This window comes from Salmo salar, chromosome ssa03, assembly GCF_905237065.1.
Source record: "Salmo salar chromosome ssa03, Ssal_v3.1, whole genome shotgun sequence".
Lineage (NCBI taxonomy): Eukaryota > Metazoa > Chordata > Actinopteri > Salmoniformes > Salmonidae > Salmo > Salmo salar.
In genome coordinates this window covers 12,664,587-12,678,617 of record NC_059444.1, presented here as the reverse complement: position 1 = coordinate 12,678,617, position 14,031 = coordinate 12,664,587, and the positions used below count along the sequence as shown (strand labels likewise).

The 14,031-nt window shown below is 43.8% G+C and overlaps 1 protein-coding gene across 1 annotated transcript; it reads left to right on the top strand.

The window, feature by feature from the left end:
- Positions 1–644: 644 nt before the first annotated feature.
- Positions 645–6,449, top strand: LOC106599181 (calcium-activated potassium channel subunit beta-2). Its single transcript, XM_014190299.2, has 5 exons — positions 645–792; positions 3,543–3,671; positions 3,887–4,057; positions 4,436–4,631; positions 5,613–6,449. Exons 1-5 carry the CDS (start codon positions 782–784, stop codon positions 5,895–5,897), a joined length of 792 nt encoding a protein of 263 aa, XP_014045774.1. The 5' UTR covers positions 645–781; the 3' UTR covers positions 5,898–6,449.
- Positions 6,450–14,031: the final 7,582 nt, after the last annotated feature.

The following is a 14,031-nucleotide window of genomic DNA, read 5'->3' as shown; positions in this document are numbered from 1 at the left end:
GGTTTTCATCAAGGATCTCTCTGTAGTTTGCTCCGTTCATCTCCCTCGATACTGACTAGTCTCCCAGTCCCAGCCACTGAAAAACATCCCCACAGCATGATGCTGTCACCACCATGCTTCACAGTAGGGAGGGTGCCAAGTTTCCTCCAGACGTGACACCTGGCATTCAGGCCAAAGAGTTCAATCTTGGTTTCATCAGACCAGAGAATCCTGTTTCTCATGGTCTAAGAGTCTTTCGGTGCCTTTTGGCGGGCTGTCGTGTGCTAAAGACCATGGCCCTGGCTGCTGCCCAATTGAATATGCATGGGACTTTTAATGGCAGAAAGCTGTGTGCTATTGAGTGGAATGCTCAGTGACCATGATTCAGTGTGCCAGCCTTGGCAAGTTGTTGATGTGAGAGGACACAATGAGTTTGTGTTGACAGGGGTTGCATTCATATGGTTCATGCTCCAGGAGCTACGTCTTTCATGACAAGTTCATCGACATTAACACCTTTTATCCATGCTCATCTATCATCCTGTCTCACCTTATTAACGTTTCTTTGTGTTCCAAAATGAGATGTTTGTTTAGCTGGTGGCGCTGCACCTGAATGTCCACTATATTAAAGGAACACTTCTGTCCTATTCAAGTCATTTGTTCTTCTTCCTGGTTATGGTGGATCACTACTACATACTTATTGATGTCGTAGGATAAATACTTTGTCGTTCCTTTTGAATTGTATAAACCAAATAATATTTTGTCAACAACTTGGCTTTCACACGTAGTGAATTTGACAGCAGTCATGCAACAGAGGTAGGCTTTCTTTTGCTCCATCTCTATCTTTGAGTTTTCACACATAGTGAATTTGACGTCAAAGTTATGCAACACATTTAGGCTTTCTGTCTTTGAGTTGCACACCTATCTTGAAACAACAGTAGAGTATGTTTTATCACGTGTCTCTGCGATGGTACACATTAAAGCTATGTTTCTACCAGTAGTGTTCTCCTTCAGTGTTGTTTCCATGACACGAAAGTGGGCAAGAGTGGTCATAAGCGGGTTGACTGAAGATTTACGGAGAAGAAATACAATGAATTACCATCATTAATCTAAATTAATGTTACAGTTGACAATCTGTCATTGAGTATGATTCATGCCATTTCATTCCTTGATATATAATCTAAGAAATCGCTATTGAGCAAAATGTATAACTACTGTTGATCTGTCTATCTAGTAGTCGAAAATAACTTAAAAATAAATCTTATGTAGTAATGGCACAATATAATGGGTAGTTAACAGCATATTTAACAGGGTAGTTAACAGGGTAGTTAACAGGGTAGTTAGAGGGTAGTTAACAGGGTAGTTGACAGGGTAGTTGACAGGGTAGTTAACAGGGTAGTTAACAGCATATTTAACAGCGTAGTTAACAGGGTAGTTACCAGGGTAGTTAACAGGGTAGTTGACAGGGTAGTTAACAGCATATTTAACAGTGTAGTTAACAGGGTAGTTAACAGGGTAGTTGACAGGGTAGTTAACAGGGTAGTTAACAGGGTAGTTAACAGGGTAGTTAACAGCATATTTAACAGTGTAGTTAACAGGGTAGTTAACAGGGTAGTTAACAGCATATTTAACAGCATATTTAACAGGGTTAAATGCTGTTAACTACAGGGTAGTTGACAGCGTAGTTAACAGGGTAGTTGACAGGGTAGTTAACAGCATATTTAACAGTGTAGTTAACAGGGTAGTTAACAGCATATTTAACAGCATATTTAACAGGGTAGTTAACAGCATATTTAACAGGGTAGTTAACAGCATATTTAACAGCATATTTAACAGCATATTTAACAGGGTAGTTAACAGGGTAGTTAACAGCATATTTAACAGTGTAGTTAACAGGGTAGTTAACAGCATATTTAACAGTGTAGTTAACAGGGTAGTTAACAGCATATTTAGCAGTGTAGTTAACAGGGTAGTTGACAGGGTAGTTAACAGCGTAGTTAACAGCATATTTAACAGCATATTTAACAGCATATTTAACAGGGTAGTTAACAGGGTAGTTAACAGCATATTTAACAGTGTAGTTAACAGGGTAGTTAACAGGGTAGTTGACAGGGTAGTTAACAGCATATTTAACAGCGTAGTTAACAGGGTAGTTAACAGGGTAGTTAACAGCGTAGTTAACAGCATATTTAACAGTGTAGTTGACAGGGTAGTTAACAGGGTAGTTAACAGGGTAGTTAACAGGGAAGTTAACAGGGTAGTTAACAGGGTAGTTAACAGCATATTTAACAGTGTAGTTAACAGGGTAGTTAACAGGGTAGTTAACAGCATATTTAACAGTGTAGTTAACAGGGTAGTTAACAGTGTAGTTAACAGCATATTTAACAGCATATTAAACAGGGTAGTTGACAGGGTAGTTACAGCATATTTAACAGCGTAGTTAACAGGGTAGTTAACAGGGTAGTTAACAGCGTAGTTAACAGGGTAGGTAACAGGGTAGTTAACAGGGTCGTTAACAGGGTAGTTAGCATATTGAACAGCGTAGTTAACAGGGTAGTTGACAGGGTAGTTAACAGCATATTTAACAGTGTAGTTAACAGGGTAGTTAACAGTGTAGTTAACAGCATATTTAACAGGGTAGTTGACAGGGTAGTTACAGCATATTTAACAGCGTAGTTAACAGGGTAGTTAACAGGGTAGTTAACAGCGTAGTTAACAGGGTAGTTAACAGGGTAGTTAACAGGGTAGTTAACAGGGTTGTTAACAGTGTAGTTAGCATATTGAACAGCGTAGTTAACAGGGTAGTTGACAGGGTAGTCAACAGGGTAGTTGACAGGGTAGTTAACAGCGTAGTTAACAGGGTAGTTAACAGGGTAGTTAACAGGGTAGTTAACAGGGTCGTTAACAGGGTAGTTAGCATATTGAACAGCGTAGTTAACAGGGTAGTTGACAGGGTAGTTAACAGGGTAGTTGACAGGGTAGTTAACAGCGTAGTTAACAGGGTAGTTAACAGCGTTGTCAACAGGGTAGCGACAGGGTAGTTAACAGGGTAGTAACAGGGTAGTTGACAGCATATTTAACAGCGTAGTTGACAGGGTAGTTAACAGGGTAGTTTCCCAAATTCGATCCTCAAATTTATTTTTAACACTACACAGCTGATTCAAATGATCAAAGCTTAAAGATTAGTTGATTATTTGAATAAGCCATGTAGTGCTAGGAAAAAAATAAAGAAAAAAACGTGCACCCCTTGGGGTCGCGAGGACCGAGTTTGGGAAACCCTGCCGTAGTATATCTCATTGCCAACTGTCCAGCAAGTTGAACTGTTGGGGATTGTCTGAGCACAAACAGGTATATAGAATAGAGCAGTGATTCCCAACCAGGGGTGCTTAGCCTATCCACAGGGGTACTTGAGAAGACTCATGAAACCATAGGCCTACTGGTAAAATGCACATGAGGGGGTACTTCAGGGGTACTCCGGTAAGAGCAAAATTCAGCTGGTGGTACAGTAACCAAAAAAGGTTGGGAACCACTGGTCTAGAGTAATAACAGACTGTTATTTTGTGCAGGTCATTCCATCAGTCTTTTTGCACCGCTTCTTCTGTGAGAAGAGGAGGTCGTGGGACATCTGGAAAGAGGTTCTTTGTGACAGGTGCCAAAAGTGCGAGATGGGCAGCATCAGGAGGAGGAGCGACGAGGTACACTGTCACTCTTAAAAACACTATTTTAATCATTCATTTTAATATATTTTATGCTGACATGCAGTGGGGGTTCCTCCAAGAAGGAAACAGATAATGGTTCTCCTGATTTAAATTGAGAAAAATGTCAACTGATTCAACAAACTAAAAAAATCATTTTTGTAAAATGAATTGAAATGGACTTGACCCCAACACTGGCCTGACCACTACCTCAGGTCCATCTACCAGAAATTCCGAGATGTTGACCTGCTGGACAAGAAGAAGACGGTGACAGCTATGAAGGCTGGGGAGGACCGGGCTATTCTCCTAGGCCTGGGCATGGTCATTGCGTCGGCCATGATGTACTTTGTCCTGGGCATCACTGTACTGCGCTCCTATGCAGACAGGTACTGGACTATCAATCTGACAGTGGATTGTTTTGTGTGTATTTTGTACTTTTGGGTGGACTCTGCTTTCGCTCATTCTGAAAGACTGCAATTCAATCAATCTGCCTTTGTAGTGTTGATGCGGTATGTTTGTTTGTCAGTCTTTTCTGTGTGCAAGTCACTGCACAGCATGCCACAGTATTATGGAGGGTTATCAGCGCCAATTCTAAAATGCAATGCTTAAATGCTAAATTGAAATGTGAAAATTACGCATCTACCTCTCTACCTGGTATTTTTACACCCCGACATCTTTCTGAAATTTTATTTGAATACAGAGAAAAATGCCACTGTGTAAATCCTACAATAGCCTTGAATTATTACCTTTATCTCTCCGTATAGTGTGTGGACAGAGGGGAGTGTCTGTATCGTGCTCAACTCCACCATCACGGCAGACATGAACTGCTCTTACAGCTGTGGCTTGGACTGCTGGAGAGGCTCCAAGTACCCCTGTCTGCAGGTCTACGTCAGTGTCAACACCACGGGCAGGGTCAGCCGCTTATCCCACAATGAGGAGAGCTGGGACGCCAACTTTGAGGTGAACGGAGGGTCAGAATGGAGGTTGTAAAAGACTCGATAGCGTATGTTGACACGGGGCTTGTGATATGCTGACCACACCGCTCGCGTTGAAAGATATATGTACACATACATGTTATTCAATAATTTCATCTAATCTGCTTGCGTGCGTCAACGAGCGTCTGAGTAGCCAGGCGCTAAAATAGAACTAAGTTCTATTTTTGATGCTTGATACACTGCAAGTCCCCCCTCTCCCATCTCCTCATTGGTTTTTAGGAGCATATACCCACGTGGGTGATTGAAAGATGAACTGAGGTCCACACTCCAGTCCAATTGGTGGTGGTAATGCACTTTAAAGTTGGTTGCCAACCGCCATATAAAGTCCACAGAAGAAGAAGAAGACTGAAGGAGGAGAGTTTTACTACAAAATAACTAGGTTTCCCCTTTTATCTGTGAATTAATTGTCAGAGAATAGAACACATGATTTTGAGTGATTCAAAATGGGTAAAAATTCTACAAAGATTCTGAAAAAAAGGACCTTGTGCATTTCATGTAAAATAACCACGCAGTGTTTATATCCCATGACAAATTAGCTAGCAACAGCAAGCTAGCTAGCTAAATGGCCCTGAATGTTTCATGTGTTTGATCTGTTCCCAAATGAATATGGTTGGTTCAGAGTTCATTTTGATATTTCAACCTGCGTGTTCTGATTGCATCTGGTGGGGATGGACAAAATCACACGCGGACGCATGCGCGTGCCCTGTCTAGCCGGCATGTGAGCTAGCAGGCCTGCTTCTTCTTGTTCAGGTGGTCTGGGAAACTCCTAGCCCTATTCATGACTCATGATGTGCTATGTACCTGTTTCTCTCAACAGGAACAAATGTTTACAAATCAATATTTATGTTGAGTATAAAAGGATGCTTACTAAGCCTGTAGGTTATGTATGCATGCTGAAAGCCCCCGAACTAACATCAATGTCACCCACCCACTTTTCTATTTCCAGTGTTTCTACGTGCCAAAGTGCCAGAAGGACACCAATGCCATGCACCACATTATCGTGAACATCTCAGAGCGCCTGAAGCCACATCACCAGGTCCTGTGCTACTACGACCCCAGCGACCAGCAGGAGAGTGCCCTCCTGACCCGGCAGTACGGCCACAGTCCCGTCTTCCACTCGCTCTTCTGGCCCTCCTGTATGCTCACGGGGGGCACTGCCATCATCTTCATGGTCAAACTCACCCAGTACCTCTCCATTATGTGCGAGCAAGTAATCAAGATCGAAAGGTGAAGCTTGCTGGCGTGGCAGCTGAGAGCGTCAAACATGGCCGCCAGTCCGGACAGATGATGACATGAAAGGGATTGTTTCAACCGAAACAGGTGGCTGGACTGGCTTCTGTTGTGAAACTGACATCTTGGAAAGCAGATAAATGAATGAACAACCCCTGTTGCCTGGAATGCAACTTGCATGTTTTCTTACTGAATATGTAAGGTAGAGGTAGAATATGAAGAATCGAATGGGGAAAATGCTGAATGACACCATCAACATATTTTAGGGCTCAGCTATAGCTTATATTATTTATAGTAAATACCATTTTATTGTTCAGTCTGTCATACAGAACTGTCATACAGAAAAAGCATTGTCTTGTGTTGCTCTGATGACAACCCCAGGAAAGCTGCAAACTCCATTCTGTTTATTTTTAATACATTTTGCTCTGTATGCAATAAATTGACCTCTCAAAACATATACATGCACTTATGCCTTCCCATGGTGAGGCATATCAAAATGAAATAAATCATTTAATGGTGAATCAAGTAATTGTTTACAAATGATGCAACTGTAATAAACCCTACATTCTTGTTCAGAAATTCCTTCCTTTGAGGGCATTTGGCATAACAGCCTTTGAGCCTTTCCTTGCTTGAGAAGAACTTCACACCTGGCTTTGCATAAGACTGGCTTTGGATAGAAAATACATTTCATGGCTGCGTTAATCACATCTTTGATATTGTCGGTTTCACTGTTCTCCCTTGTTATGACACACGTGTTGTTTGCTTGGCCAACTGCCCGCTTCCATCTCCCTCTTACAGCAATGGAACGCAGAAAATATTTTACAATCAAGCAAGGGGGTTTCCTTGAATTTGCCCCCCTTTGCTGTCCACTTCATGACAATGTTATTACCCCCTGACCAGAAGCAGCGTAGGCGGCCTATTCCATTTTAGATTGGGAGAGATAGCTATAAGGAGTGCCCAGTAGACCTAATGGCTGTCAGACAGTTTCGGAAGATACATCTGCGTTTATGAAAATGGCGTCCCTTCGGAGGACAAGAACAAGATGTATGTCAGGAGAAGTGCAATATCATATGGAGACGTATACTTGGAATACTACAGAGGAGTAATGGAAGGAAAAAGAGAGGCAGAGGAGGACGAAGAGAGAGAGGGAAGACGAGGGGGAGCTTGAATCGGGTTAAAAATGGCTGTAAAAAAGGGAGATCTGTTAAAGAAGAATGGTAGAAAGTGTAAGCAGAGGGAGCTGTACGCCAGATTGAAGACAGGAGGAGAATTGAAAGTGAGTGAGGGCAAAGTATTGGAGGTGGTAGGTGTGATGAAGTTCTCGGAGCCCGAGGATTGCACCAAGGGTCAGGATAAATATGAGTCAGTGACGGTAGGAGAGTAATTTTGTGATAAATGAACCCTTGCCTTCAGGCTTATCCATTTGTGGTTTCAGGGTGGCTGAAAACAGTTGGATGCTGTGGAATCAGTGAAGGTGATAATTGTCTTGTGATAATTGTTTGTGTTTCTGCTGGTCAGAGGGAGCAGGTGCTCTGCGGTAAACGAATGGGGACAAAATATGTGAATTGTTTTCTCTCAAGAAAAGGGCGCCATTGACAGCAGTGATTTCTGAGATAGAGGTAAATGCAGTGGTGTAAAGTACTTAAGTAAAAATACTTTAAAGTACTACTTAAGTAGTTTTTTTGGGTATCTTTACTTTACTATTTATATTTTTGACAACTTTTACTTCACTACATTCCTAAAGAAAATGATGTACTTTTTACTCCGTACATTTTCCCTGACTCCCAAAATTACTCTTTACATTTTGAGTGCTTAGCAGGACAGGAAAATGGTCTAATTCACACACTTATCAAGAGAACATCCCTGGTCATCCCTACTGCCTCTGATCTGACTGACTCACTAAACACATGCTTCATTTGTAAATTATGTCTGAGTGTTGGAGTGTGCCCCTGGCTATCTGTAAATAAAAAAACAAGACAATGGTGCCGTCTAGTTTGCTTAATATAAGGAATTTGAAATGATTTATACTTTTACTTTTGATACTTAACTATATCTTAGCAATTACATTTACTTTTGATACTTAAGTATATTTAAAACCAAATACTTTTAGACTTTTACTCAAGTAGGATTTTACTGAGTGATTTTCACTTTTACTTGAGTCATTTTCTACTAAGGTATCTTTACTTTTACTCAGGTATGACAATTTGTTACTTTTTCCACCACTGGGTAAATGTATCAAGGCATAAGGCAAGACCCAGATGCAGACACAGGAGGCAGATGGTTGGAGTCTTACAATGTTTAATAATCCAAAGTGGTAGGCAAGAGAATGGTCGTGGACAGGCAAAATGGTCAAAACCAGATCAGAGTCCAGGAGGTACAGAGTGGCAGACAGGCTCATGGTCAAGGCAGGCAGAATGGTCAGGCAGGCGGGTACAGAGTCCAGAAACAGGCATGGGTAAAAACCGGGAAGACTTGAAAAAGGAGAATACAAAAAGCAGGAGAACGGGAAAAATGGAAACATACACATAACGAAATGGCACAGAGAGACAGGAAACACAGGGATAAATACACTGGGGAAAATAAGCGACACCTGGAGAGGGTGGAGACAATCACAGGAACAGGTGAAACGGATCAGGGCGTGACAGTACCCCCCCCCGGCTGACTGGGGTGTTGGCGGTGGAAATTGACGATGAAGACCGGGTCCAAGATGTCTTTAGAAGGAACCCAGCACCTCTCCTCCAGGCCATAACCCTCCCAGTCAACAAGGTACTGGAAACCCCTGCCCCGTGGTCAAACCTTCAGGAGGCGTCTTACCGTATATGCTGGCTGGCCACCGATAACCTGGGGGGAGGGATGGGCCTGGAGACAGAAGACAAAGGACGGTGAGACACGGGCTTAATCCTAGACACATGGAAGGTAGGGTGAATACGGAGGGTACGGGGTAACACAAGACGGACAGCAGTGGAACTCAGGACTCTGGAGATGGGAAAAGGACCAATGAACCGGGGAGACAGCTTGCGGGACTCTACCCGAAGGGGCTGGAGTGCGTGCTACGGGTGGGAGTTGCTATGGTGACCAGTGAGCTGAGATAAGGCGGGGCTTTACCTAGCAAAGATTTATAGATGCCCTAGAGCCAGTGGGTTTGGCGACAAATATGTAGTGAGAGCATACAGCCAACAAGAGCATACAGGTCGCAGTGGTGGGTAGTATATCAGGCTTTGATGACAAAACAAATGGCACTGTGATAGACTGCATCCAGTTTGCTGAGTAGAGTGTTGGAGGCTATTTTGTAAAAGACATCATCGTCGAGGAGTGGTGTGAGCTGTAGATCTCTACCAGTACAGAGGGATAGGCCAGCAAGTGATATATTCTTCAGTAAGATTGGATTTTTAGCATTTATTTTTATTTATTTTATTTAACCTTTATTTAACTAGGCAACTCAGTTAAGAACAAATTCTTATTTACAATGACGGCCTACCAAATGACAAAAGGCCTTGTGCGGGGACAGGGGCTGGGATTTAAAAAAATAGGACAAAACCCACATCATGACAAGAGAGACAACACAACATAAAGAGAGACCTAAGACAACAACATAGCAAGGCAGAAACCCATGACAACACAGGATGGTAGCAACACAACATGACAACAACATGGTAGCAGCACAACATGGCAGCAGCACAACATGGTAGAAGCATAAAACATGGTACAGACATTATTGGGCACAGACAACAGCACAAAGGTCAAGAAGGTAGAGACAACGAAACATCACGCAAATCAGCCACAACTGTCAGTAAGAGTGTCCATGATTGAATCTTTGACTAAAGAGATTGAGATGAAACTGTCCCGTTTGAGTGTTTGTTGCAGCTCGTTCAAGTCGCTAGCTGCAGCGAACTGAAAAGACGTGTGACCCAGGGATGTGTGTGCTTTGGGGACCTTTAACAGAATGTGACTGGCAGAACGGGTATTTAATGGGGGGGGTGAGGCCTAAGAGGGTTTTATAAATAAGCATCAACCAGTGGGTCTTGCGATGGGTATACAGAGATAACCAGTGCAGTGATGTGTCCTATAAGGAACATTGGTGGCAAATCTGATGGACAAATAGTATTTTTATTTAACCTTTATTTAACCAGGTAGGCCAGTTGAGAACAAGTGCTCATTTACAACTGCAACCTGGCCAAGATAAAGCAAAGCAGTGCGACAAAAACATCAACACAGAGTTACAGACGTACAGACATAACAGACGTACAGTCAAAAACACAAAATAAATCTATGTACAGTGCGTGCAAATGTAGAAGAGTACGGAGGTAAGGCAATAAATAGGCCAAAGAGGTGAAATAATTACAATTTAGCGTTAACACTGGAGTGATAGATGTGCAGATGATGTTGTGCAAGTAGAGATACTGGGGTGCAAAAGAGCAAGAAGAAAAATAACAATATGGGGATGAGGTAGTTGCGGGCAGCAATCGGTTGAAAGCATGCATATAGTTTTAGTAGCATTTAAGAGCAGTTGAAGGCCACGGATGGAGTGTTGTATGGCATTGAAGCTCGTTTGGAGGTTTGTTAGCACAGTGTCCAAAGAAGGGCCAGATGTATACAGAATGATGTCGTCTGTGTAGAGGTGGAACAGAGAATCACCAGCAGCAAGAGCGACATCATTGATATATACAGAGAAAAGAGTCGGCCCGAGAATTGAACCCTGTGGCACCCCCATAGAGACTGCCAGAGGTCCGGACAACAGGTCCTCCGATTTGACACAATGAACTCTATCTGAAGAGTAGTTGGTGAACCAGTCGAGGCAGTCATTTGAGAAGCCAAGGCTATTGAGTCTGCTGATTAGAATGCGGTGATTGACAGAGTCGAAAGCCTTGGCCAGGTCGATGAAGACGGCTGCACAGTTCCTCTCTTTTATCGATGGCGGTTATGATATCGTTTAGGACCTTGAGTGTGGCTGAGGTGCACCCATGACCAGCTTGGAAACCAGATTGCATTGTGGAGATGGTATGGTGGGATTCTAAATGGTTGGTGATCTGTTTGTTAACTTGGCTTTCGAAGATTTTAGAAAGGCAGGGCAGGATGGATATAGGTCTATAACAGTTTGGGTCTAGAGTGTCTCTCCCTTTGAAGAGGGGGATGACCGCAGCAGCTTTCCAATCTTTGGGGATCTCAGACAATACGAAAGAGAGTTTGAACAGGCTAGTAATAGGGGTTGCAACAATTTCGGCGGATAATTTTAGAAAGAGGGTCCAGATTGTCTAGCCCAGCTGATTTGTAGGGATCCAGATTTTGTAGCTCTTTCAGAAGTCTGGATTTTGGTGAAGAAGAAGTGGGAGGGGGGGGCTTGGGCAAGTTGCTGCAGGGGGTGCTGAGCTGTTGGCTGGGGTAGGGGTAGCCAGGTGGAAAGTAAAGCACATCTAGCCGCTCGAGAGCACCCTTACCTGCTGATCTATAAATTACATCTCCATAATGCAAAATGGCGGCTGAAGAAATGGCAGCAGTTTTACGGGTGCCCAACCAATTGTGCTATTATGTGGTTTTTTCGTCATTATTTGTAACTTATTTTGCACATAATGTTTCTGCAACTGTATCTTATGGCAAAAAATAGCTTCTGGATATCACCTTGGATTAGACAACTATTTTTTTCTTACACCAGCAGGACGCACAGGACATTCTCTGAACACCCAACAAGGCCAACATCCCAGTTGTTTTCAAGAGGAAGAGACGCAGGTACAGAGGACACAGAGCGGGGTGCCTCGTAAGGATCCGCAGAAGGCGAGTGGGAAAGCTGTCGTTACCGTCAATATTACTCGCCAACGGAATAAATCATTGGACAATAAACTAGACGAAGTACGATCACTCCGGTACCAACTGGACATCAAAAACTGTAATATCTTATGTTTCATGGAATCATGGCTGAATGATGACATGGACATTCCACTAGCGGGATATACACTGCACCGGCAAGATAGAACAGCACACTCCGGTAAGACGAGGTGGGCGGTCTGTGCATATTTGTAAACAACAGCCGTTGAACGAAATCTAAGGAACTCTCTAGATCTTGCTTGCCTGATGTAGAGTATCTTGTGATAAATTGCAGACCACACTATCTGCCTAGAGAGTTTTCAGCTATACTTTTCATGACTGTTTATTTACCACCACAGACGGATGCTGGCACTAAGATCGCACTCAGACAGCTGTATAAGGAAATAAGCAAACAGGAAACCGCTCATGCAGAGGCGGCGCTCCTAGAGGCTGGAGACTTTAATGCAGGGACACTTAAATCAGTTCTACCTAATTTCTATCAACATGTTAAACAACAACAGTTCTAAATCACCTGTACTCCACACACAGAGACGTGTACAAAGCTCTCCTTCGTCCTCCATTTGGTAAATCCGACAACAATTCTATCCTCCTGATTCCTGCTTACAAGCAAAAATTAAAGCAGGAAGCACCAGTGACTCGGTCTATAAAAAAGTGGTCAGATGAAGCAGATGCTAAACTACAGAAATGTTTTGCTATCACAGACTGGAACATGTTTCGAGACTCTTTCAATGGCATTGAGGAGTACACCACATCAGTCACTGGCTTTATCAATAAGTGCATCGAGGACGTCGTCCCCACAGTGACTGTACGGACATACCCCAACCAGAAGCCATGGATTACAGGCAACATTCGTACTGAGCTAAAGGGTAGAGCTGCCACTTTCAAGGTGCGGGACTCTAACCCGGAAGCTTATAAGAAATCATGCTATGCCCTCTGACGAACCATCAAACAGGCAAAAAGTCAATACAGGGCGAAGATTGAATCGTACTACACCGGCTACGACGCTCGTCTTATGTGGCAAGGCTTGCAAACTATTACAGACTACAAAGGGAAGCACAGCCGCGAGCTGCCCAGTGACACAAGCCTACCAGACAAGCTAAATCACTTCTATGCTCGCTTCGAGGCAAGCAACACTGAGGCATGCATGAGAGCATCAGCTGTTCTGGACGACTGTGTGATCACGCTCTCCATAGCCGACGTGAGTAAGACCTTTAAACAGGTCAACATTCACAAGGCTGCGGGGCCAGACGGATTACCAGGACATGTGGTCCGGGCATGTGCTGACCTACTGGCAGGTGTCTTCACTGACATTTTCAACATGTCCCTGATTGAGTCTGTAATACCAACATGTTTCAAGCAGACCACCATAGTCCCTGTGCCCAAGAACACAAAGGCAACCTGCCTAAATGACTACAGACCGATAGCACTCATATCCGTAGCCATGAAATGCTTTGAAAGGCTGGTAATGGCTCACATCAACACCATTATCCCAGAAACCCTTGACCCACTCCAATTTGCATACCGCACAAACAGATCATGCAATCTCTATTGCACGCCACACTGGCCTTTCTCACCTGAACAAAAGGAACACCTATGTGAGAATGCTATTCATTGACTACAGCTCAGCGTTCAACACCATAGTACCCTCAAAGCTCATCACTAAGCTAAGGATCCTGGGACTAAACACCTCCCTCTGCAACTGGATCCTGGACTTCTGACGGGCCGCCCCCCAGGTGGTGAGGTTAGGTTGCAACACATCTGCCACGCTGATCCTCAACACTGGAGCCCCCCAGGGGTGCGTGCTCAGTCCCCTCCCGTACTCCCTGTTCATCCACGACTGCATGGCCAGGCACGACTCCAACACCATCATTAAGTTTGCAGACGACACAACAGTGGTAGGCCTGATCACCGACAACGACGAGACAGCCTATAGGGAGGAGGTCAGAGACCTGGCCGTGTGGTGCCAGAATAACAACCTATCCCTCAACGTAACCAAGACTAAGGAGATAATCGTGGACTACAGGAAAAGGAGGACCGAGCACGCCCCCATTCTCCTCGACGGGGCTGTAGTGGAGCAGGTTGGGAGCTTTAAGTTCCTTGGTGTCCACATCACCAACAAACTAGAATGGTCCAAACACACCAAGACAGTCGTGAAAAGGGCACGACAAAGCCTATTCCCCCTCAGGAAACTAAAACGATTTGGCATGGGTCCTCAGATCCTCAAAAGGTTCTACAGCTGCAACATCGAGAGCATCCTGACTGGTTGCATCACTGCCTGGTACGGCAATTGCTCTGCCTTTGATCGCAAGGCACTA